Here is a 27089-nt window from a genome sequence, read left to right on the forward strand (position 1 = left end):
GAAGTTGTTCATAATTTGAAAATTCAGGTAAGAATTAGAAAGGAATATTAATCCTGTCATTTCAAGCTCTGAGACTTCTCTTTCTGCCTGCCTAAGTTTTTGCCTATGGCAAACATATCATAAGAAAAATGTTTATCTCACGAATAAAGCAAAATCTTGTAAAACTGTGTATATAATAGCAGGGGGAAAATAGGAGAGGCAAATATTGCCATGTAAACAGGATCAGTTGTAGCTGGCAGGAGTTGGGACACTTACAGTTTAAACAATCTGGCCTCAATCAACTTATCTGGGTGCCACATAATTTTATGACATTTACGATCACTGAATAATGTTGAAAGAGGAAAAGGTTAACATCTCTATTTTTACTAAGGATGACCTGAGACTCAAAGGGACCAAGGAGTAGATGATCAAAGCTGTTCTCCATTCTGAAACAAATTCTTGGTTTTCACACCAGAAATAATTCTTTGGTGAATTTTGTGGAGATTCCTTAGCATTAAAATCTAAACGTGCTGATTTTCTTGCATGGAAGTTTCTGAATTTTTCTTTTATGTGGACATGAGCCTCAATCTGCCTTGAAGTCCACTCCCATCGTAATCTGTATTAGACTAATAAAATTTTGCCAGCTAATTTTTTCACTTTAAAAAAGTGTGCTCTCATCAGCAGGCTCTTCATATGAATTATGGACAGATGTGATGTACTGAAAGAATTGAACAGAAGAAAAAAACTGAACTGCTTAACATTGTAGAATTAACTTCACATTACTCTCTGCACAGGTATTATACCACTAACCCTATCTCTTTGTCAGCCTATGGTAACTGCCTTTAGGTGACTTCAAGGAACAGGCAATTTTCAAGTGATGAATTCATAGCATCTTATTTAGCCTGTGTCTTGGGGTCCACAAGCCATCAGTGAAACTAATAACTAGCCAACAGCAGTAACATTAAAACTTTCAGTATTTATTTAATAGACTCTAAGCCTGGTTTTAAACATTCCTAACGGCTTATTAGCTGTCTTGTACCAGAACTGCCTACGCACCAGCATTCCTGGACCTGGACACATGTGTAGATCCTATAGTGCCTGATAATCCTTTGGTTAATTGTCACTTCCCATCCTGGGTGTTGAAGGCAAATAATGAAGTTCTACAGGCGCCTGTTTCTTTCCATTATTGATGAAAAAGCCCAAACAATTAATAAACATTAAGTGCCAGTCAGACAAAACTAAGGAAAATCAACAAAGACCCTGTCACTGTCTTAAACAGTTCCAAGCAGGAAAGTGTATACTTAAGGCGAGTTTTTACACATGATGAACATTTTTACATTGCAAAATAATGAAGTTCAAGAACAATCTCAGCCTGAAAGCTTTTCTTCTGACTTGTATAATTCCACAAATAATACAAGGTGGTGGCCGCATAAACCAGTAAAATACTGTTATGCCTGTACAACAAACTGTGCCTGTAAGCACAGGAAAGCTTAGAGAATTTTTTTTGTTTCATAATGGACTTAATTTCTTACTGAGAACAAAAGGTGAATACAAGAAATCTGGTAATAAAAGTAAACTTTTTAGACATTATTTTCTAGCATTTGATTGAATGACCCCTGCTCCTTTAGCAAAGTGACAAGTACATTAATGTTATAGCAGTCCAAGCAACTTTCCCTGGTACCAGCAATAGTTAATGATGTTTCTTTAAGTAAGTAGAAAATATACACACAGAATTTAAATTCAAATTCTATTATGGAGTTCAACTATGAAAGATTGAACACAGTAGCAAGAAAAAAAATTATAGCTGCAAGTTTAATTTTTCACCCTCCTTGAGATTCTGAGTGTCAAAACCTGCATAAATTTCATGGTCTTTGAAACCCTCAACAGATTTTCTTTGAAACTACATCTCCATGAGATCTCAAGGTTAAATAATTTTCATTGGCCTCAATTCAAGCTGTTGGATTTTTTAAGAGGTTCTTGGGTTAATCACAAGCAAGTAATTATACAAATAAAACATCAACCTCTAAATTACTGCAGTTGAAAGGGAAGTAAATAAAAGAAAATCATATGCTACTTTCTCTCTCAAAGAGAAGTTCAACAAGTTCAAACTCAAAAGGCTCCTGAATGGCTGCAGCAGAGAAAAATAAATTTCTACTTATGTATGGAAAATATTTCTGTTGTCAGTTGCTGACTTACCGAATGTCTTTATTCCTATTACTGTCTGCAAAAATAAGCCGTTGTAGGACACAAGCTTGAACTGCAGCCAGTACTCCACATGGGCCACCCTGAGGGGAATAATGGACACTCCATGAGCAAAACAATTTGTGCTTTTTGATGCTGGTGAAAACTTTTGCAATCCATGTCCTTCCATTCAGGCTTAAGCTATTCTTTCATCTGTCTTTTCATCCATGACTTTGTCATGCTCTCTCTTACTCTATTACATTTTTTTTGCAAGCCAATGAAAATCAGTGTTACTAACTGGTATTGATTTTTCCACCTATTTTTTTCCTGAAAATGCCTAGACATCTGTAACATCAAAGAAAAGTCTTTTTAAAATCTTTTCTGTGATTATGCAAACAAATGAAAGATCTCCTGATCCCTATTGAGCCACAGCTTACATTAACATCCCCAAGAGAAATCAAACCTGTTTTCCAAATGGTGAAAATATGCCTTGCTCTTTTACCTCCTCTGAGCATTGTGCCTCCTCTCAAGTTCCCACTTGAATCACTAACCAAAGATTTTGGTGTTTTGTATAGCTCTTTGCACTAGCCATCTACCTCACTGGGAAAAAACAACAATGATAAGAAAGTATGGACCAGCCAGCAAGTTTTCTGGAGAGTCTGTGGTTTGATTTTATTTCTCAGGTTGTCCTAAGTAGAGCATCAGACCTGCAATTGGACCTGCAGATACAGGCAGTATGCACAGTATGCAACCCAGAAAATAAATGTCCTATAATCACAAAATAGGTATTGATACCTGCCATTTTGTCATTTATATTACACACACGCTAACTCTATAATTACTTATATAACTAAAGAGTGAATCATCTGAAATACATTAAGGAAAAAAGCAAGGATTATTTCAGTCCACTAGGGAAAGCCTCTCAGTCAAAAAAGAGGAACCATTCTAAACATCTTCTTATAGCACCACAGTAACTTAATTCAGAAGAGAATCAAACAATTGTTCAACTGAAATTAATTTAAAAGTGAAGAGGAATATATTAACTATATGAAATAAACACATCTGAGCAAAACATGCTGATTTACTATTCTTCTTGTGGAATTTATAGTAGGGAACTTAATGGCCAGTGAGTAACATTTACTATGGACCACTGAACATTACTGTCATGGTTCCTTTCTAACGCTGTTTTTTTACCACTAGGTAGATAATGCCTAGAACTGATGAAAACCTTATTTTATGGAGGAGCTGGCATCTTGTGGCTGCAGTCCAGAATTACAGAAACATGGCTGCAAAAGAGGTGGTCCTACCAGCAGTTACAGTGTACTGGTCCCAGTGACACTGCAGGGGCATTTGTTCCCTTTCACGTTAGGAATGATGTGGCCCCCATCATGTGACCCCCATCATTTGACCCCTACATCTTTAAGAAGCAAAAATATCATTGTGATTTCCCAGGAACCGCAGGCAATTCTATGTCCCCCATTCTGAGACAGATCAAGCTCCATCTTAAGCTTGTTAAACACGACCCCCATGTACACTTTTTCTCTTAAACTCGACTCTTGATTTACACCCTTTTATTCTTTTACCACCACTAGCTTTCAGCTGAAGTGGCTTGTCTTTCTCCCTACAAATAACTCCTTGTCTCACACACACACACACACACACACATGCACACTTTCTGCAGTTAATTTAAGATTCCCTCAGAAATATTCCATCCATCTCAAGTCTCCCAGCGGGACTTGACAAGGTGACATCATCCAGTGATAACCAGAGAAGTCAAAGAAAGAGAAGAGTCTTTAGAAGACCTTTATTTTTTATTTTTTTTTTTAAACTGCTGAAACACACAGCCTTTGTAAACTCAGTGTAAAAAGCAAAGATCACTTTAAGGAAGTAATTTACAGTACCTTTTTTTGCACAATGCCATATTTTAACTGTGGTATGTTATTAAATGTAAAATTCTGTATTTTCCATTCTTCACTGAAGCAACAAAGACTAGAGCCAAACAAAAGATTTTTTAACTCCTAAAAAAAAAAAAAAAAGAAAGAAACAAGAAAAAAGTTCTTATTTTTAATAAAATCCAAATCACAGGTATGTTTTCTTACAGAAATTTGTAGAAAGGAAAGGAGGGGTGTGGAAGGTTAATGACTAACTCACTATAACCACCCTTTTCTGTTTCATACATACCGTAAATAGTAACACTCAAATGAAAAGGAGCAATTTTTTCCTTTTCCTGCAATATTCCTTCAACTCATAATGCTGTGTGCTGCTCAGCATAGGAAATTCTTTATGCAGATTGTCTGGGGTACAGTTTCACATGGAAGCATTACAGAATATTCCCTTAAATTTAACAGCTAGTAAAGCCACCCCTCCTAATGGTTACCTTAGGGAAAAAAAAGGACCCTACTGGACACAACATGGAGAAAAGGCATCCTGTTTTGCCTGTTAAAGTTGTTGGTATAAGATAAATGTTACTCAAAAGTTTGACTGCTGTAGTCGGATGGCACATCAGCATATGCCAAATCAAGATCTTGGCCTGAAAACCTGCAGACCACTACTACTGAGGAATAGCTAAACGGAATAAATTGCATTAATGCTAAAGTAAAGCAGAGTACATAAGCACAGGCTATTCAGTGTTTGTACAGTTACTCGGGCTTCTTTGATCTAGCAAAGAAATTGGAAGGCACCCTCCTTATTTTTAATCTGAGGGTTTTTTTCTCTCCTCTGTCTGAACTGGAAGGAAAATATTAAAAGTAATAATGGTAATATTAATATTAAAAGTAATAATCTCTGCTCAAAATAAGGAAGATAAGCAAGGGAGAAACAGTGATAGGGGAATAACAAACTTCTTCTGAACCACTGTCAATTAAAAGGACTGGATGATAAGCACATAAATATCTGATTACAGGCACTAATAAGACAATGCAAGCTTCTTTAATTAAAGCTATTATCTGTACTTCAAGTGGGCTGATGCATTCTGGCATGCTCTTCTGCTATTTTTCTGAATTTTAAATGTCACCCCTACATTATTTTTAGTCCTGAATGCCAAATAAGGAGTATAGTCAGGAATGAATACAGCACATGTTAAATCACACACGAACATGCAGCACAGAGTAATCTGTTGCAGGTTTGACTAACTCGGCTGAAATAACATTCTCACACATCTATTTGTATTTACAATCATTGTTAGTCTTACTTTTGCAAGAGAAATATCAATTGCCTTTGATACTACTTGGAGCATATACAGTGTTGAAAGATCCGGGTTTTTAATAACTTCTCCAGTTGTTTCTTCAGCCTCAACATCAACTGAAAGAAAAAAAAAATCATATAATGTGTTGGATGAGAAAAATCACTTCCATCAGCAAGCTCAGTGCCAGGGGGTCACGAATATGAGAATTAACACTTTCATGTGTTTCTCTTAATCAACTAAAAGTTACAAAAGAAGCGACTCATATGTATTTGGCTACAGCTGTTCTGAGGAATAAGATGGTAAAAGCCAAACTGAAGCTTGGCATAACTTACCTAATTCTAGGACATCTTTCATCTGGTCTTCTTTACAGCAAGTAGATGTCGGAGACCTCCTACAGGAAAATTAATCAAAAATGACTAAATGTTCACTTTTAATGAGAAAAAGCTGTTTGAATAAACAAGAAGAAACATGGAGTATGCCCAAGTAAAGATATTTTATTCATTTGTGTGATTTTTGTATATGTCAGGTCCTGCAGGCTCATACACAGAGGCGGATTTTAGACTGCCCTGCATTTTAAGTAAGGATATTCACATATATTTGACTGCCTCTCAGTTTGAAGAATCAGGAAAGAAAAGAAAATTTACATCCCCGAGTGTGAATCAGGATAAGATTCAAATTAGTCATTAAACTTACTGAAATATCCAAATAATATAAGTGGGAATAGGCGCTAGACTGAAGTCCTTTACCAAGGCCCTTTTCTAATTCACTTATATGTGGCGGTTATTCACAACTGCCCTTGTGATTTAATTATACATATTGCATAAACAACAGGTTAAAAAATCATATAAACAACTACTAAAAGGACTAAGCATTTCTTGGCTGTGAAGTCAGAATTTAAACAGAATGCTAGGTTTTCAGAGATGAGGTGGGTTTATTCTTCCTGTTAAATTTGTACTAAAATGAATTCATAACCAAGTTAAAGTTTCAAATAACTACTGCAAAAAAAAAAATGGCCATCTTTTTTTTTTTTTCTTTTTCTTTTGAAAGAGCAATACTGCATCATTGGTTTTTGCTTTGGGAAAAAAGGTATTACACTGACAGTCTTTCAAAAGTAGTATGTAATAATTTCCTCAGCAACATTCTTTGTATGCATGATATTAGATTATTATAGCAACAACTACTGTCATATCACATATTTTCCATTAACTTAATTTCCTTTTTCAGTGTGTGAAAGATTAATAAAACCAGAATACAGACATATCACACTCAGGACTTCCCCAGTCTAGAAGCATTCTGGCACCTTTCTCAGTGATAGTCTTTGATACTATGAGAAAAGAAACACTTTTTCTCTATAAAGGATTTATGCAATGAAATGTGGATGGCCACAATTCAGAAAAGATAGAATGGAAATGAATCATCCACATTAATAGGGTGGTAAAAATAAGTAGGAAGTCCAGCAGGTCACTATAAATAAGAGGACTGAGAGCAAATTTGTATAGTGGCACAAGCAGTATTGAGCTCTCAGTGAATGTAACAGTACTTTTAAAGTGATACAGAGTTTAATATAGCTGACTGTGTTATAGTTTAAAATACAATCTATTCTCCCCTTGCTTTTTGCTAATATTGAATTTCAGCTGAGATTTCTTTCTGCTAGCTACTTGCTAGTATATTCATCTCTCCCAGTCATTTGCCAGTAAAATGTTTTTCAGGCCAATACTCATGTCATTTAACTGCTCTTAGACATAACCACAGTCCACATTTTTGTTTTGTCTGAGATCACACACTATTGTTTCTTGTTTCCTAGAGAATATGGTTTCTTCCTAGGTCAACCCATTTTAATGTAGTTTGAGAAGAACAGAACTCCTAACACTTAAGAAAGCAGCACTACAGGTTACAGGATCCTATGTGGACTCAGTTGCAGCTTCGGATGGCTTGGGTCTTCTATAGGTACCGTATCGTATCTCCTACCTTCATTAGATATCTTGGTTACCTTACAGTCCCAAATAGCACTATATGCCTATGTTTAGGCATGTAGATCACTCCCTACAAGCACCCTTGATTCATTGTTGCCCCAAGCACTTCTCCTCAGTATAGATTACCTGAAAATATCTATAAATGAAAACTACAGTACAATTCATATATAGCTCACCTGGCACCAGTTTTTGTAATATTATTGCTTTCTGGAAAGTCTAAATGATTTTGGTTCTACACCCATTCCAGGAAGGACCAAGCCCAGGATGCAAAATGCTCTGAATTCTCAAGGCTGAGAACTCCCATCAAGCTGAGGAAAGAGCTGACACTGAAGATTGATGCAGGGTGCTTTCTGGTTAAGTGGGTATTTTTGCAGGTGTAGGTTCCCTCCTTAAGGGGAACTCATGTTTCTCAAAACACTGTCGGAACATTTATTGCAATTTCCATTTCAGCATATGGTTACTGTTCCAGGAAAATTTATTGTACACATAAAACCACACAGAATATTTAGGAAGGGGGAAGCCATCCATCATGGCAGAAAAATGGGACAGGAAAAAAATATGTTTCATTATAAACATACTATACAGTACTTTCTCCAAATATTTGAACATTCCTATCTGGTCTTCATGCATTGCAGAACATTGAATTTATGCAGAATAGCTGAACTCACAGAGAAAGCACTCCTTGGAACAATAATGCATGTATACTCCTCAATTTCCTATTTATACTGCCGTATGCAGGAGGTCAAATAAGCAAAGTGGCTTAAAAAATAAACACTGATCATCAGTGGCTTTGGCTGTTGGTAAAACTTACTTTCACTGCCTGATTACAAAAGCTTTTCTACTGGACATACGTCTTTTCTGCATAATAATTTTAGGGTCAGAAGGATGCCTAGAAATCACAATGAAATCATCCAGTCTCATGCTGTTATGCCATACACATATATGACATTCTTGGTGTATGAGTAAGATCTGCAGAGTAGGTAAGAAAATGATTAGATTCTGTTACTACTTGCAAAGGGGTAAACAAGGCTATTATACTCACTGCAGGTTGACACTGCTCTAGGGCAAGATTATAAAAACAGAATTATTAAAAGCAATTGTAAAGAAGCAATGGAAATAATCAATAGGAGGCAACATATTTCTGTGGAAGAAAGACCTTGTCAAGAAGATTTAATATAAATTCTGCCATGCTCACAGGTCTGCCTGACAAAGGTAACAGAGCTCACACACTTAATTACTCCAAACTGCCCTATTAGTTAAGACCTGCATCTGACCCAACTGGCACATTATCAGTATGAAAAATTAACTCATTAAAAGATGGCTCATTGACAGATATGAAAAAGGCAAATGAAAAACCTGCCATTGAAAGAGGCACTTCTAATAAGCTCACTTATGAATCTGCATTCGTCCTGCTGAATTTTCTTAGTTGTCACTGTCGTGAAAACTCACGAAAACTACATCTTTGCTGAGAAAGTTTGTATATGAAAAAAATATGATGATAATCACAGGTTGAGCTACAAGATGGTTTGAATGGCATGATGAATTTGGCTCACCTGAACAGAATGCTCTCTCCTAGGCAGTGAATGAATATTTATCTTCCAGCTACAAAACCAGACCCACTTTAATAAAAGTGTAGCTTTTTCATTCATACTCTTGTCTACCAGATTTTTTGGTGTAAAATCCCCACACTGGAATTTTCAAGAAATACAGTACCCACTCTTGTGAACTGACCATTCACCAATTCAAAACAGTTGACAGCAACATAAACAAGCATCAGTACAATAAAACAGGGAGCTAAGATTCCATTAAAGATGATTACAAGATACCAGCTAAGAGACACGACGTAAGGCATTGAGAAAGGTTCCCAGATTTCAATATTTTATCAGTTCATATTAGATGAGGTGTTTTGTCATACATAAAGTACCCACTCTGTCTGATTTTGGGCTTCAACTTTCAGGCCATTTATTTTTAAGGATGTGAACTTTTTGTGGCCTTACATTTCCTGTCAGAAACCTCAGATTTTTAATATTTCAAACCACTGTAACCTGACACATTTTAGCAAAATAAATTCTCTTCCTCAAAGTTAATATCAAGTGTTAAATTGGAAGAAGACAAAAGCTTACACTGAGGAGCAGGATAGTTCTCTTATCTCATTTTATCGTACAAAAAAAGATGAATACGGGTAACAGCCTATTGGTGAGCACATGTACTGTAGACAGAGGTTTTACGTCCTCGTAAAGTAATCTTAGGGAGAGTAACACACTAGGGGACAATATTTCCTTGTGCTACCTGCAAACAACTGATTGCTTTTTAAGTGGGAGGTAATTTCTTATGCTGCTTCCTACCATACTCTCCTAATGCTAGTATGTAGACACAGTGAAAGGAAATGGTGTGAAGCTCTACCATTGAAACAGGATATGCACTGTCTGTTCTTGCTTTACATTTGAGAAGACCTAGAGCCCCTCTGTGTTTGCATGAACAAGGCAAATTCTCAGTTGACTGAATGCATTTTAGGCAATGGGCTGGACGTCTCCAGTTTTACATCCTTTCCAAAAATAAAGGATGCCATTTGTCATTTCCAGTAATTGCAAAGTGCCTCTTCCTATGGGGTGCTGGAAAAATACTAAAAGGGCAAATGGCAGCACACACAGATGTTATGTTGAACGCTATGATGCCATAAATCCATTGGCACAAAACAAAAGTCACAATAGTTTAGTTTATTACTTTTATTTTAGATTCTTTTTTCCGGTCCAAGTATTATGTTATGAAAGGTGTTATGCAACTCTAGATACTTAAAGGTTTTCACTACTGTATGATTTAGCAACTTCAAACTCTCTCTCTCTTTGCACATAGGCTAGTTAAATCCATATTCCCCAAAGATAATCCCATTTTGTTTGGCAGCTGTTCTTCTGACTGACAACTGCAAGAGTCAAATAAAGACTTACTCCCCAGCTGGCAGCTGAGCACAACCCAGGAGGGTTTGGGTAGTCTCTCAGGGAAGGTGCCGACTGCGCTGTTCTTACTGGGCTTCCTGCCTATAAAGCCACACCACAGCATTGACAAAAGCTTGAGATGACGCCATGTGCTTCTTCATGAGGCTAAGGACAATGCCTGGTGCTACGCACAGATCACAAACAGAAAAAGATGGAAGGAAACATGCAAAGGTAATTTACTACTAGGCTGCTCCAACCCTGCATTCCTTTCCATTCTTTTATCTGAAATGTTGCACTCTGACTAAACTCCTATTTCCTAGAAATGCCACTATTGCCCAATACATCCTCTTCCTCTCATAGTGGGAAAAATGTAATGAATTCCTCAGACATTGCTCATACACACTGCATGTCACTGAGCGTGCCTGCATATACTGAAATCAGTTGGGGTTTTCTGACTGATTTTAAACAGGCTCCCCAATGCGGCTATCTGAGCTCAGACTTCATTTCACAGAATAAGCTATCAAGGTGATGAGTACTTCTGGGAACTGCTCAACATCTCACAGGATAAAATTTTATTACTACCAAAATGACAGATATAATTTTAGACAAAGCAATCTCATCCGACACACTGATTTTGTATATAACAGTGAAATATTACAGCCCACTGGGCAAACAATACAGAATTCGCTACTCCTAGAAAACCTATTTTTATACCAAAATGCATAGTAGAAAAGACTGGAGCCAAGCATAACTGTTGGGTAAATAGTGTACATTACATAACTTTGCTGGAACTCTGTTTCCTTTGAGTTAGAAATTCAATTTTATTGAAAAAAAAATCACAATTAAAACTGGAATGTTGCTTAGTATTCTTTATGAAATCCAACGTTCACATATTAACCTTCATTAGGCACTGTATTTTCCTGTTTCAGTGGTAGCCCATATTTAAAAGAGGGAAGCTGCTTTGGCGCTTTTATTTCTGTCATGAGTTCAGAATCACAGAATAACAGTTTGGAAGGGACCTCTGGAGCTCAGCTAGTCCAACCTTCTGTTCAGAGCGGGTTACACTGCAGTAAGTTGCTCAAGGCCATGCCATGTTTTGACTGTCTCCAGGATGGAGACACCACAGACACCTTAAGCAACCTGTTCCAGCATTTCCACTCTCACAGGAAAACATTCCTTGATCACCTGTGGCAGGAAGTTATCATCAGTGCAGTCCAGAAACCTCCTGCTTGTGCTCTGCTTTGTTGGCTATACTGGTGGAGGGAAGTTCAAATCCTGCTCTGAATTTGCTCAGAAATTCATGGCCAACATTCTCTGCTAATGTTCTAATGTAAATGAGCAAAGCTTGAGGCCAGGAATGATTCAGGATAAAAACATGTGAGAGGATCTTGGCAGTTTTAGGTAGTCAATCATGTACAAGTGACAGGTATAGGTTTGAACCTCACATACAAAATAAGCTTTTTTATTCCTGTTAGTAACAGAAAGCATGAATATTAATACTTTAAGGACCACAGCACTTTCAAAATATTATTCTGAAAGTCTCAGGTATCTAAAAGAATACCAAAAAAACCCAAAACCCTGCAAATATTTTTAAAGGCTTTAAAGGATTTCTTTTAAGAAACTAGTATTTTGTTTTCCTCTAAGGATCCCCCAGCTCCATAAAAGTGAATTTTCAGAGACTTTTTGATGGAACATGTAAATGGGAAAAGGCAGGAATTTTCAGTAATACAATGGGTTCACCTGTACTGGTCTCAATTCAGGGTGAAGAAAGACATAGGTAGTTCAGAAAGCAAAGTAAAGCCATTCACTCCTTGTCAGTCTTACATAGAAATGCAGGGAGTTGAAGGGAGACAACTTTTCTCTAGGAACACATATTGCCTTACTATAGAAGATTAACTGGCTTCAGAATGATACTACAAAGACCATTTTGGAGGAAGAGACACTATAACACTGAGGAGACATTTTGCATTCAATGTGCTCGAGACTGTAGGTAAGAAGGCATATACTTGTGATAAATTGCAGTGACAAATGTGCTAATATGATTTTATAAAACTGGGAATCATGTCATGAGTAGAAAGTGATTGTTCTTACCCTGTATTAGTGAGAATCACAGTGTGACAAAGTTAGACGAGTCCTTAAATACATGGAAGAAAAACAAATCAATACAACCTAACAGAAAAACAACAGCAACATTTCAGATCAGGAAAGATAAAAACACAAGCAGATGATACAAGTTTTAGACAAAAAATGCCTAAAGGAACATGAAAAATAGTTAGAATAATTAGAATTAGAATAATAATTAGAATTAGAATAATAAGAAGAATTAGAATAACAAGAACATAGGCAAATGTGTAGCAAGGAACAGAAAGATCAGTCAAAAACTAATGTCATCTATGGATAATAGGGCAGAAAAAAATCAAATGTAACGTGAATATAAGGGAAAAATTCCTCAGGCTAAGGACTGCTAGATACTGGAATATATTCTCAGGGGAGAGGTGTCACTTAAGTCATTTAAGACGGGACAAGACAAACCCTTGGAAAAAGTATTACAGCAAATATATATAGAGAGTAATGAGTAACCTGCCATAGGAACAAATGACCTTAAATGGTCTTTTCCATCTGTAACTTCTAAGATTCTATGAAATATGAGCAATGTTCCACTAAGGAACTTGGTATCTATGGCAATTCACTAACCCTACCCTATTTGTGCTAGAATGCAGAGCACTGCTACAGAAAAGGCTTATTACCAAATAATGAGTGATATTTTGGGAAACACTAAAGAGTGCTCAGCAAAGGTGAACTCAGTTGAGAGACTATTGTAGGAAGAGAAATTCTCTGAACTCACTGGCAGTTACTTTCCTGGTGGTGGAGATGAAGCGCATCAGAGATACTTAGGTTTTGGTTGGAAAAAGCATCTGAAGCCAAGCTACACAGTCATAAAACTGTCCCTCCTGTCTGAAATACCCATCTGTACTGGCAGGCTTCTGAAAGGAAACCACTAGCTCACATTCAGTTTTGTAGCCAAGACTGATGGCAAGGCAAAGGAGGGTATGGCAGATGCAATTAGAAGAACTGGATAAGTAGGGTGACTGTTCACAACGAAAGCATGAGTGAAGAATCAATTAGCTACCTTGCTCCTGAAACTGTATTACAGATCTCTGCCTTTGGACAATGGAATTCACTGCTGTATGCTTTTGCTCACTAATGGCAGGAGGAAATTTTTGTTCTAATGTAACAATATTCACGTTTCGTTTTGCCTTTATGATAGCCATTCCCTTTTAATTTCTATGAAATTGGCAAAATATCCTTAACTTCAGGTCTTGATTGCTAAGACCTCTTGTTCCCTTGGATCTTTGATTCCAGTTTTATACCTTTTTATTCTTTCAGTGCTCTGATTGTAATTTCTATGCTATTTTTCTTGAAATTGGGGAGGGAAACTAAAAGTTCAAACATGGCAATATGTTCATCTTCTTAACTACCAGAAGTGAAACTGAGGTCTCCAGACAGTATCTATCTAACTCAGCATAATGTGGTTCCACTACACTGCAGAACTGCCCAGTCAAAATGCAGCTGGCCAGCCCAGATTTACTCACAAACTATCCAGCTGACAACTGGAGGGTTTCCACATCACTAGTACACACTGATAGAATTAAGGGACATGGAAAACTCATAGAGCTCTTCTACTTCAAAGTCTGCATAAGCAACAACTGTAGTATGCCTCTGTAGCTGAGACAAAAGAACCCTTTCTCAACTGCTGTGAAGTGGTTTTGCTTGCCTTTCCCCAATTCTGTTTGTTCAAGCTAGTGAACATGGGGAAATCTTGACCTTCTAACACTATTTAGCCTTCCCAAATAACTCACTATTTACCATGGTTTTTCTGGAAAAGCAATAGAAAGATCTTAATCCAAGGTCTGGCATCAAATTTAACAACTGTTTATTTGTTTACAGTTCCTAAAGATCATTAATTCCATTTCAATACAGACCCTCATTCTTTATTCTGTGTACTCAGCTAATGCTAAATACTTCCTCCTTATAGGGGATTCAGCATTAAGGAGAATCACAGAAGGGTTGAGGTTGGAAGGCACCTCTGGAGGTCATCTGGTCCAACCACTCTGCTCAAGGGAGGGTTGACCCCACCTCAAGATATTTAAGTAACAGGGAACCTTTCCCCACTTCCATTCAAGGCTCTCCCAGGTTAAAAGGCCGTCTTTGCAGGTAAACATTTAATATGGGTCATCACAGAAATCCAAGTCAAGAAATCAAAATTATTTGAAGAAAGAACCTCCAATTTGTAATGAGGACAAACTTCTATGTGAAATAAGGTATTCAGAGGCCTAGCTTCATGTTGATACTATAAGACTGAAATATCAAGACATAAATCTGGCCTCTCAGCCACACACACTTCATGCAGTAGCTAAGAATTTGATAGTTGATGAAAAAAAAGCACGATCATTTCTTTCATTAAAACATGTGAGTCAAAATACCGTGGACCTGTATTCCCCCAGGACATACATACAGACAGGTATTTCTGCCCACTCAGCTACTTAGCATTTATACAATAACATAGTCTTTTGAAGCGTGGCAGTGGTTTTATTTTTTTTCTCATATGGAAACAATGAATGCGTCCTGCCTGTGTGCATTTTTTTTTTTTTTGCATATGAGAAAAGAGATTGAAAAGTACAGCAAATGGAAGGAAAAATAACACTTGTATATTTTCAGTTTTCTACAGGAAACAAAAATAGAATTGGAGGTGCCTCGGAATGAACTAGTTGTGGCTAACCCTATATAGATTTTCAGCTACTCATCTAAATACTTAGATTAGCATTTATGTCAGAGGTGTCGGGTATTAACAGAGAATGGAAAAGGATCCAGACAAATACCCACATAATTTTTTAAAATTAAATTTAAAATTTAATTTAAAAAGACATTGTAATTTTTTGTGCCTCGAAATGCTCAAGCACTCTGGCAAAATCCTGAAAGGCTCTCAAACACTGCAGGATTTGGCCAAAGGGATATAAAAATCTTGCAAGAGCCAGGCCTTATATTATAATGATCAGTGTTTATTCGGAGGCTCCCTTCCACTCTCTGTTACTTCCACTTAACTTCGGGAGTATCAGCAGCCCTAGTGATTTCAGTGAGAGTTTTCAGGAGCTCAGAGCTCAGCATGAATTCAAATGCTCTACTGGCTTTAACTCAAATCGTCTGGCAGGAATGCCCTCATTATACGCTGAAAACAGATTAGGTGGACTCTGTTTAGGAAACAGCTCCCTCTTCTGTTCTTGCTGAAAACAAACCAGTCCTCGGAAGGAAGGAAGGAAGAAAAGTACTTCAAATAGAATCATAGAATCACAGAATCAACTAGGTTGATTTAAGATCATCAAGTCCAACCATTCCCCTAGGATTGCCAAATCTACCACTATCATGTCACTAGGGTCCCTTGTCTACATGGTTTTGGAACACTCCCAGGGACAAGTCATTTACTATAGCAATGGAGCACAGTACCACAGTACACTGCACAAAACAGTACACTGGGGGAGTTCCCTTTCAGTCCAGCTTCCCGTTTTCTGTGTACTCCACAATTACTGCTCCGTAAGTTAGGAACTGTCAGCGTGTCCAACTACAGCTGAGTGAAGCTAGTACAAAAGCTTTCTTGGTCAGACACAGTCTTCCCAAAGAATTTTATCCAGTCTGGTTGAAGTCTGAACTAGTAACTAGCTCCTTCTGAAGCAGTAAACAGAAAACAGCACTTCCAGGGTGCCTCCACTAACAAAGAAAGGAGTCATGAGTGGTTTGGGATGTCAAAAATTAGTAAGTTAAATCAAATTCTCTTTCAGTATCTTCATCTCTTCAAGCCACTCCCCCTCAGTGAAATCAGAAGGCGTATTTCAGTCAATCCTAGTCCTCCATCAGACTTCCTCAACCTTTTAGGTATGATAGTCTTACAAATATTCTTACCTATGGCTTGACAACCGACTCTCATTTTTCTTGAAGAATCTTTCTCTCTTCTCTCTTCCAGCCCCTGAATGTCTGTGAGGGGCACTCACTTTAAGGCTTTTCTCATTGCTGTCTGTACCAAAGCTTGGAAGTGATTTTCTTTCTTCTGTCTTGGTCCTCTCTCTTTCAGTGAGCACACTGGCAAAAGAGTCATCTGTATCTTTGGGAATGGTTCTTAGTTTTTCAAAGGCTGAACTTGTGTGTAAACTTGACATAGCCTTTGATGTGAACCCTGTATTTACTTGTGCTGAAGATCCTTTGCTTTCTTGAAAATCAGTACCTGGGACACTCAGGTCATTTCCTTCATGTTCTTCAGCCTTGAACTGTGCTGTGCTGCTTATGCTAGTGGATCGTTTTGAAAGCCTCCTTTTTTGCAGATCCTAGAAATAAGTACCATTAAAATTTTAGCAATTTACATGAACATGAAAACAAAGGAAAGCTCTATCACTGATTTCTGAGTTAAGAAATTTGTTTATTGCTAGAAATCAGGTTATATAGTAAATCAGATTTTTTTTAAACTATAAAAAAGACAGATGTACAGTTTTACTTAAATTTGAGCACTATTAAAGGTACTACACACTGTTAAAAACTGCTTTCTTTTACCAACGAACATCAACAAAATAACTCCCAAAACCTTAATTTAGGGGTTGTACCCAACTCAGAAAAAAAAAAAGGCATTTTAGTAGACAGATTTCCCGCCACAGGTATCTAGTCTTTATTTCCAAATCAGAGATATTTATAAAAATCCAACTAATTTAACTTCCATATTCTCTTCGGTATTATTTAAATTATAACTTCAAAATTGTGAAAAAAAAATAAGAACAAAAATGTTCATATTGTTACAATCCTAATTTTACACAGGGAAAGTTCCTGTCCAGATAAAAGCAGCATGCAGAAAAAGAGGCAAGACTTTTAGAACTGTTTTGAAAGCACTTACTGATGGAATATTGTCTGATTGGACCAATTTAGAAACATATTTCTAACTAAAAGTAATTGTCAGTTTGAAATTGCTACTGATTAAATGTGGGATTTTGGGAAGGAAAAAAAAATAAATTTAAAAAATAGTAAAAGTGATAACAGCGGCTAAAGAAACTTTGAAAGCCATAGATATCACAAAGACAAAAACAATTTTTCTAGGAAAATGGAAAATCTAATCCATCAAGAGGTACCAAGAATCAAAAAAATTGATAAAGAAATCCTGTAACCTAAGATCACAGACAGACAGAGGGTACTTGCATGCAGTAGCTATATCTGAAACAGTCGGAATTTCTGCATTAACTAAAAACACTTCTCTAACCACGTATTTTCAGACTGCCAATTTAATGGATTAGCATGTAAAAGTAATTTTATGATCATTTGCAAATTACTTTATCACAAAAGGTTATACACAAAATCTATGGCCAAACCACGTATTTTATAAGTGTTGAAAATCACCTCTGGTGAACTTGCTATTGGTCCGGCCATCATTCCTCTGACAATGATACTAGACCTGGGCCTTGGCTTCTCCTTCACTGTGGATTTCAGCTCTTCAGAAACCGTTGCTGCTTTTAAATCTTCTCGACTATCTTGTAACTTCTTATCCCCATCAGAGAGTAACTGACTGTTGTGTACTGCCCCTGTGGGGCATTTTTCACTTTTGTGTTGATGTTTTCTGGATGGAAAGATTTTATCTAGTGAATTCTCAACATTATATCTACAAGGCAGAAAAAGGCAAACTTCAAACAGCAAAATCATGCACAATAAAATCAATGAAAACATCTCTCAATTAAATCACTGCTGTTAAATTAAGTTACATGTTATCTAGCAACAGTACTCAAATATAATCACTTTTCACATCTAGATGTAGGCCTTCAGGACACTATTTCAATATCATATTTATGTGTCACAATTGGTTACAATATCTGTAATGTTTTAATCTTACGCTTCTGATATTTACCATGCCATCACAGAAAGCACACTATATAGATCATATCAAACAGGTCCTAAGCTACCACCAGCCATTCCCATTACTCCTCCGTCTTCAGTGTTTCGGCAGTTTGAAAATTTAGTAACACTTTTCCTAACATCTCTTTTTATCATTAACTTAAGACTGACACTACTGGCCCCTTTCACTCTTTGTTCAAATGTGTAACATTTTAGTAAGAAATATACTTTTGTATTTCAGTTCAAACTTAAAATGGGAAGTTTAGGTTAGATATAAGGAAAAAGTTCTTTACTGTGAGGGTGGTGGGGCACTGGAACAGGCTGCCCAAGTGAATGCTCCATCCCTGATAGTGTTCAAAGCCAGGCTGGACGGAGTCTTGGGTGACATTGCTTAGTGTGAGGTGTCCCTGCCCATGGCAGTAGGTTGGAACTAGATGATCCTTATGTTCCTTTCCAACTCTTAAGTATTCTATGATTCCATGATATGTGCTTTTCCTTGGCAACAGGTTACTATGCTGCTGTCATCTGACCTCTTAATATTCTTTAGCCTCTTTCTTCAGGCAGCAACAGAAGGTGTAGTTCACACATTTGCACCTTTTCCTATAGAATGCTATAAACAAGCTTTTCGGAAATGGAGGTGAGTATCCCATGGATCTGAAACTCCATTTTTACAACACTATACACATTTCTTTCTTAGAAATATATTTTAACAAATCATGTTCTTATTAAGAAAAAAAGAAAGTCATCATTTGACCCCCTAAGAAATCATGATGAGTCCAACTTTCTTCATCAGGATCTGTTTCACTGCCTGCATAGTATTAGATTACTCCTAAATGGAAGTTCTTTTATTGAGTAGCCCCCACTTCACTGAGACCTCTTTAGGTCAGTTTGCAAATTTATATTCTGTGTAACCTGAAAATGTTAGCCTTCTTTACGATAACTGTCACTGAACTGTTTTTTCACTTTAGGATCTTTTCCTTCATCCTATTCCATTAGTAAAGAAATTCCACGAGTTGAAGCACCTTGTACCACAAAAATATTCCTTTCATTTAACCAGTTAAAAATTGGTTTCTGAAGTAGTATGCCTTGTATTGTTAAGATATGGTGCATATGTAACTGAAGGCAGCATGATAAGTCTCTGTGAGGAGCATTTGAGGACTGTTATTCCTGACCTAAGACCGTGTAACCTCTCACTGCCAAAGGGCAGTGGTTCAGCTCAGAGATTGTTTAAACTGTTACAGACATTCAAAAAGAGTTTAAGACCTGACTTAAGAGAAGACTCTTTAACAAGTAACAAGTGAAGAGTACCTGTCTGGTTATACTCTCTACTCCTAAAAGCATTATTAAAAATTATCCAGACAGTTGAAATTAAAATTAACTTCAGGCACTGGCAGTTTGACCTGCTAATGCCTGACCAGAGGCAGAGGGGCCAGACCCTTGGCCAGAGGGGATGGAAATGTCTGGGAGGATCACAGAGCTGCATGTTCCCATGATTTTTCTTTCAGTGGTCCATTTTGTGGGCTAAAATCAGACATGACCAAGCTAACTCATCACCTACCCACGACAGTTACTGTTATGGAAGCTTTGCAGCCCTCTCCTACCGCTTTGCCACCAAAATGGCTGGAATGAGACCTGATCTAAGGGAAAAATGGAGCCACCTGCCCAGGAGTGTGAAGGTCAGGTTCTCTGCTGGTTTCGAAAGAAAAATCAGCTACAAATACTGATTTTTATCAGGACAGACCCTGAAACCCATGTTCCCCCGTCACACCCACTCAGCCCATTTTTCCTTCCTTGCCTCTCCTGCCAACTTTGTCATCTGCCACTTTGGGAAGACATAACCAGTTAGGTTGGTGCTTCTGAAGTAACAAGAAAGCACATACAAAATCTCACAGGATTTATATGGAAACCTGCAAGTCAATACGGGGGGGGGCGGCGGGACGGAGCGGAGTGGGGCTTTATTTTGCTGGCGGTAGAAGGGCGCGGGAGTTGGTCGTTTAACTGTGCTGGGTGCTGCTGTTTACACGGGGTGTTAGTGTGTCCCTCCGCCATAAAAAGCATTTTGCTGTAGCAAGAAAAGTCTGCGGACACTGGAGAGGCTCGCAGGAGGAACGGAACAGTTTGCAGTGTCTGGGGAAGGGGAGAAAATGAGGCATGTGCAAGCTCAGAAGCAGTGTGATGTGGGATAGTGTCAGGGAGACGGAAAATCACTTGTCAACATGCTAAAAGCTCCTGTATCTGAAAAAGAGAAGCAGCTCCTTTTGAACTGCTTCATTTTCAAGTGTTGTTTCTCAGTTGGTAGCATCAAGTTTAAAAAAAATTGGTTTTCTTTGTTCTAGAATTTAGCTAGTTGGAGCATGCTGTGTTTCATATCAGGAATAAAATCAAGTTAATTCCCTGAGAGGGGTGGGAAGATGAATTATTCCTTTGTGCCCATTTTAAAAGCATTATACTGCAGCACAGTTAGGGCTGTTAATCCACTGTGAGGCACTAACAAGTACAGTCAGAATATTTGGTTATTTGTGTTTCCAGGTGTTTTGCAAGATGAAAATAGCCTGTACTGTTGGTAATGACTGAATTTAACATAGTGTGTTTTGCTTTCAACTATATAAAGCATGAATATACCTGTAGTTTTGAGTGCAGGTGGTTAGCTTCTCATCAGAGTATGCATCAGTTTGAACACTTCCAACTTGTAAGACGTTAAAGCTTAAATTCCTATGTCAATTACATCTTTCAGTGACTGAAAGATGTAATTGAAATTATCAGTCTTTGCAATTGGTAGGGAATATAAATGCTTTTTGAAAGGGTGGCTTGCATAGGGGATTTTAAGAATATAGAAACTTAAAAGTTTTGTGTTAATAGGATAACTATTAAGAGGTACTGTAGCCAAAGGTATAAATGATAAAACTTGTAATACTACTTACCTTACTTAATTTACAAAAAAAAAATAGTGTCTGGACAAGATTAAGAGAGAGAAGACTCTACCTGTGGGCTTGAGTTCTGCTTTCATCGAGTGTAGTAGCACTCCCACACACGTGATCCTCGTCTGATAAGTTGGGTTGGTGGGATGTTGAGCTCTTACTTTGAGGGGCTGACAGAGCAGAACTCGAACTGATGCTTCGGGAAGTCCCACGGTGCTCAAGGAAGTAGTTAGTAATAATTTCAAGAAGTGTTTTCAGTGGGTTCTCCTTTGCCTGTCCAAAAAAAGAAATAAACTTCTTGGTGACTACTGACACTGGTAGTTAGTCTAAGGATATTCTTTTTATACCTGTACAGTAGCTGAATATATTAACTACTTTTAGGGTTAGCTGCCTGTGGGTGTATCACATAGATGACTGTCCAAACAATCCAAGAAAGTAGATGTGAGCTGGGCAATATAGAGAGCTTGAAGGTGTTGCTGTGTTAAATGAAGTAAGCATGATACAGAAAACACAACCTGCTAACAATCATTCCTTATTTTAGTGAAACATTGCAAAGTATGGTGACTATGCTAGGATGCACCTTTTCTAATGTTACCTGGTCAACTTCAGGAGAATGTAGAATGAACAAGAAGGATTTTTAGTGACTGACTTCAGTATTTGTGATTTCTTTCTTTACTTGGTAAGAAGCATGGATTATAGAACTCTTAACACGTGCATAAGATAGCTCTTTAATTATAGGCCAACACTCAACTTGTTACACTGCTGTTCAACAGTACTCTGGAAAGTGTGTCATGCATACATGAGAGCTTCATTTAGAAAAAAACTAACACAAAAATTAAAATACACTACAATGCCTTCTATGGAGATGCAACTGAAAGAGGGGAGATGGAGATGAGATACTAGGAAGAAGCTCATCCCTGTGAAGGTGGTGAGGCCTTGGCACAGCCTGTCCCGAGAAGCTGTGGCTGCCTCATCTCTGGCACTGCTCAAGGCCAGGTTGGATGGGGCTTTAAGCAACCTGGTCTAGTGGAAGGTGTCCTTGACCATTGCAGGGGGGTTGGAACTGGATGATCTTGGTCTTTGAGGTCCCTTCCAATTTTGTTTTGTAATTTTTATGGGCTACACTGAGAGATCTTTTTGAAGTCATCTATTACAGAATAGCCTCATGCTGGTTACCAAAAGCATTGTGGTGCCTTAAGTCATGAGTGAACTGGAAATGGAAATTGTGAGGATGGAGGCACGGGCCCAGCTCGGAAGCATAAAAAATATCGTGTAATCTTTGCAATAAATGATCCAGCTTACACTCTACCTCTGGGTCTGTGCCTCCATCCTCACAGAAATCATCCGTTGATGTCCCTCTTATCAAATATTGCTGTCTATATTGCATTTCAAAGAATAATAAATGTTAGAAGTATAATTTTGTCTGCCAGGCCTTAAATAAAGTTGCAAATAAAAATGACCATGTAAAGGTACTTCCACAATTGAATAATCTAGCCAAAATGATGGAAAAAGTACTAACATGAGTAACTGCTCCTGGTTTACTGGAGGTTGCAGTTTGTAGAAGGGTTTATGAACTGCCAGGTTCTTGGCTTCATCCTACGAGCTGCAGTCTCACCTACATGTTGAGCTCTCCATTCCTTAGAGAACTGTTGATGTATCCACAGCAGTGCAGAACCAGATGAAAGATGGAGTTCTCTTCCATTTGGACATACTACAGTCTTGATATGTTTGGCATAGTTTCATGGTATCTGATCCCCAATTCTGGGGAGCAGCATCTGTTTCCTTACCTTGTTGTGTTTGTACAAGGAGTGCAAATGCAGGACATTCCGAAGTTCGTTCCTGTTATTGATGCTAAGTTCAGAACGTGGAAGCTCTTGGTCCATGGTGGTGATGGTTTTCTTCAAACCCTGAGAAGGAAAAGTGTCAGACATCAGACTACTTGCAACAGTACCACTTCACAAATCTTTTAGTCTTGACTTGCATCCCTGCCCATGGCAGGGGGGTTGGCACTATATATCTTAAGGTCCTTTCCTAACTACTCTATGATCCTATGACTTTTTTGGATGTAATATTAAACTTCTGGATGGCAGTAATTAATAATAAGCTAACCCTTAGAATCTGTACTTTAATGGTACAGTCTTGCCTTACTACAGCCCACAGATGAGAAAATAATTAAGGTGGCTGTGTTGGCTGTGAGATGGAAATTACTGAGCATGACAAAACAAGAAAGGCCTCCACGCAGGTGACTTCAACTGCTGAACAGCCTCATAAGGCTGGCTGATGAGTATGAAGGCCCCAGCAAATATGTGAGCTTCAGGTACAAATGCTTCCAGAAACACTGTGTTTGTTTTTTTTCCATCAAGATGTGATAACAGCTTTTCATAAATGTGATTCTGACATGGGTAATTACGAAGTCTGAACATAAATGTGCTCCAGCTGTCAGTGGTTTTAGAGCCCTTATTATGAATTGCTCTGATCAGTCTTGGGTTGGAGATCACTGAGATGTCTCTGACATCAGCTGGTTTGGAGACTTCACATGTTCTCAGTTACTTTGAATCTCTAGTCAGCATAAATGGGCACTTCAGAGACAAAATGTACAGGCATCTCCCTTTCTGGAAGGAGAGCCTGATTTATTGTGCATTAAACCAGTTTATAAGTGGTACAATACCAGATGGCCATTTTGAAATAGAAAGTCTGAATTTCTTCCATGGCAGGTTATTGTTATAATAAAGGATTTATTTTTCTGCACATGGATCTGATGGCTTAGATTTAGGGAATGATGGATAAGTTGTGGTATATAAAGAATCATTGGCTCCAGTCTGTATTGAAGATATGGGGAAGCAGGGGAATGCTTACGCAGAAGGGTGAAGGATTATTGTTTTGACTCCAGAGTCTATTGTAGAAAACAGATGTGGCAGTTCAAGTGTGTACTAGTATTGTAAGCTCTATGGCCTGTGTAGCTGCAGGGCATTCCCCTTCATTTTATGCTTTTATTCAGTTTTACCTTGACATTTGTCTAACTCAGAAATGTATGTCTTTCATCTGAAAAAAATCTTTGCAATCTGTGAACTGACAGATTTGAGCCTCTCACTCTTCTGGCAGTAAATGGCAAATAATGAATTCTGCATCTGAAATCCTGTTGGCAAATGCATCAGCTTTGCTCACAAACATTGAAAATGTGCATTTGGAGACTGGATGCAAAACAGGTGAAGAAAATTAAAGCTTGTGCAGCACTTAGCAAGGCAAGTGACTGTTTCATTTCTGGTACAAGCTAATTCATTCCTGACATGGGAGAACTGACAGGGCTGGACATCAGCAGCATTTCCTTAGGATTCAAGGTAAGTACAGGGTGCTTGGTGCTTTCACTTTGAAATGTAAAGGTGCCTTTTCTTATGCTCAGTCCCACATTCCTTTTACAGCATTAAGTTTGGGAAAAGTATAATGGTCTCTTTTTCTCTTTCCTCCTCCCTCTCCCCTTTCCCCCCCCCCCCCCCCCCCGAGAAGTTGCTGACAAGCTACTGCTGAGAACCGGGGAGGGGGGGAATGGAGAAGGAGAGAAAAACACACAACAAAAACAGCACCAACAGAAAAGTTTAAAATCAAGAGCGAAACAAAAAATGAGCCAAAAAAAATAAAATTAAAAAAAAAAAGTTACCAGTTTCTCTAGAACCATTTACCTTTTGCATTTTTTTTTTTATATATTTCTCCTGGGAATTTTTCTGCGCTTCTTGAAAACACAACGACACCAGCAAGCTAGATAATTATTGAGGAAAATAAATAAAACCACCCTGAAACTGTGTTTCTTGATTTAATCTCGGGTTTTGCAGGCGTGTTGTGTGGGAGGCTCGGGCTTTCCCAAGCAAGGCGGATGCTGGCCTCCATGTTCAGCAATGGAAAGGCTTTGTGGGAAATGTAGTGCCGATACTCCCCGGCCCGTCGCCCTTCACGTCTGGCTGCTTTAAGGCTGAAGAAGTCCCGTGTCGTTCTCTCCGCTCTCTCTCTCCCTCCCCCCAGCATTCCCCAGTCTATTATTAGTACTTTAGACTTTTCATGTACCATTCTTATTTGAACTTGCTGTAGAAAATCGAGACAAGTTACCTTTCTACTGAGAAATTCTCTGATGAGTGATGCAGCCACTTCTTCCACAAAGGAGTTCTCCATTTTTAACTCAAAGTGTGCTTAGGGTGCGTTTTCTTCGCTCCGTCTACCAAACCGTTCTCGCCTCCTGGCATTACAGCTCCCGGTGCGGGCGGAATGGCCGCGGTCCCACGGCGCAACGGGCCGGTGCCCGGGGTAGGGGGGGTTGCTGTGGAGACCGTGTCATCGGCAAGAGGGAGGACTCCTCCCCCTGGAAGGGTGCCGAGGAGCGGCTTCGAACTGGAAGAGATCGTGGTGTAGCGCTGCGGCAAACATCCCAGTAATTGCTTTAAATAGTACATTTTGGGGAAGGAATGTTTAAGTCAGAGTCAAGCACTGTTTCCCTTTTTTTTTTTCTTATGAAGCAGACACATTATTAATTAGCAACCTTTTATTCCTGTGCTAATGCAGTTTTTAACCGTATCATAGAGCCACAGAATAGTTTGGGGTGGAAGGGACCCTAGTGATCATCTGGTTCCAACTGCCCTGCTACAAGAAGGGACACCTTCCACTAGACCAGGTAGCTCAAAGCCCCATCCAATCCAGTCTGGCCTTGAACACTGCCAGGGATGGGGCAGCCACAGCTTCTCTGGGCACCCTGTGCCAGGGCTTCACCACCCTCACAGGCAAATTTTCTTCCTCAGATCTTACTAAATCATCCCTCTGGCAGTGTAAAGTCATTCCTCCTTGTCCTATCTCCTCATGCCCTTTTTAAAAGTTTCTTTCCATATTTCTTGATGTCCCCTTTAGGCACTGTAAGCTGTGCTGAAGTCTCCCTGGAGCCTTCTTTCTTCAGGGTGATCAGTATATATTCTTTAGTAAAATTGAACTCTTGTATAAAACAAACAAATGAAAACTGCAGGTGCTAGATTAAGCTTGATCTCTCATAGTGGCAAAGTCACTGAAGCATTCAGCAATTGAAGGTTTGGGGAAACATTCCCCCCCCCCAAGAAAAGTGGGAGTATTCAGCAATAGAATGTTTCCATTCAGATTGCACCTGCATTAGCCAGCAATACAATATATGGTAACAGGAACGATTGTAGTGAATAACACTTCAGGCTTGGGGATCTGATTTATTTTGGAGAGGTATTGTAGCTGGGTACCCTGCTCAAAGCAAGATACTGTATATCTGCCAGGATGGAGATTCTACAGCCTATGCAACCTTGTCAAATATTTGACCACTCTTCATATAATATTTTCGTTATCTGGTTAAAAGTTCCCTTGTTTCAGCTTCTGACTGATTCATCTTGCCCTTTAACTCTGCCATCTGAAACAAGTCTAGCTCTACCTTTTCTTTAACCCACCTTCAGTAGTTGTCTATATCGTTTAGACTCTTATCTGGTCTTTTTGGGCTGTGCAGATACTGCCGTCCCAAGTACTTCTTGCATCTTGTGTGCTTCAGCCCCTTAAAATTGCCTCACTGGTGCCTTGCTGTACTTGGTCTGCTTCATTCATCTCTTTCTTAAACTGAGTAGTGGGGAAAGGAAAACATGGTATTTCATATGCAACTTCAGGAGTACTTCAAAGGGGCATTTGGGCTTTTATTGGTGCATTATAGTATGTGGCTGCGTGCCAGTGCATCCTACCAACTCATTTTCATCTTGTTTACCTGCTTTCCAGAATCCTGTTCTGCAGAGTTGCTTTCTTGCATAACCAACACTCTGGCTGTATTTTTGAGTAGGTTTATCTCAGTCTAATTGCAGGACTTTGCATGTGACTCTGACATTGCCCACTGTTTTTTCCATATGCATATGTAGGAGATCAATCAGAGCACCTGTCTCCATCAGCTTGTCTAGCCAGCACAGTATCAGAACATTATTGTCAGCACACTCCAAAAGTCTTTTGGGCTGGTTGTGCCAGACATTTC

At 38.5% G+C, this 27089-nt stretch overlaps 1 protein-coding gene across 3 annotated transcripts in view; it reads right to left on the reverse strand.

Moving 5' to 3' along the window:
- The window catches only part of MINDY4 (MINDY lysine 48 deubiquitinase 4), a 71928-nt gene extending 46391 nt beyond the window's left edge, over positions 1-25537 (reverse strand). The window contains exons 1-9 of one of the 3 annotated variants that reach the window (XM_062621345.1): positions 25184-25515; positions 22873-22992; positions 21150-21358; positions 17679-17895; positions 16206-16624; positions 5677-5735; positions 5351-5460; positions 4062-4178; positions 2176-2264 (exon numbers count right to left, since the gene is read on the reverse strand). In XM_062621345.1, the coding sequence (XP_062477329.1) occupies positions 2176-2264; positions 4062-4178; positions 5351-5460; positions 5677-5735; positions 16206-16624; positions 17679-17895; positions 21150-21358; positions 22873-22992; positions 25184-25246 (1403 nt within the window). In that variant the 5' untranslated portion in view covers positions 25247-25515. Of the gene's footprint in view, positions 1-2175; positions 2265-4061; positions 4179-5350; positions 5461-5676; positions 5736-16205; positions 16625-17678; positions 17938-21149; positions 21359-22872; positions 22993-25183 lie in introns of all 3 variants that reach the window. The other 2 variants (XM_062621344.1, XM_062621346.1) reach the window with 2 other exon arrangements.
- Between the last annotated feature and the right edge of the window lie 1552 nt (positions 25538-27089).

Source organism: Pezoporus occidentalis, unplaced genomic scaffold, assembly GCF_034315485.1.
Source record: "Pezoporus occidentalis ecotype Australia unplaced genomic scaffold, CSIRO_AGI_Poc_V1 ctg23, whole genome shotgun sequence".
Lineage (NCBI taxonomy): Eukaryota > Metazoa > Chordata > Aves > Psittaciformes > Psittacidae > Pezoporus > Pezoporus occidentalis.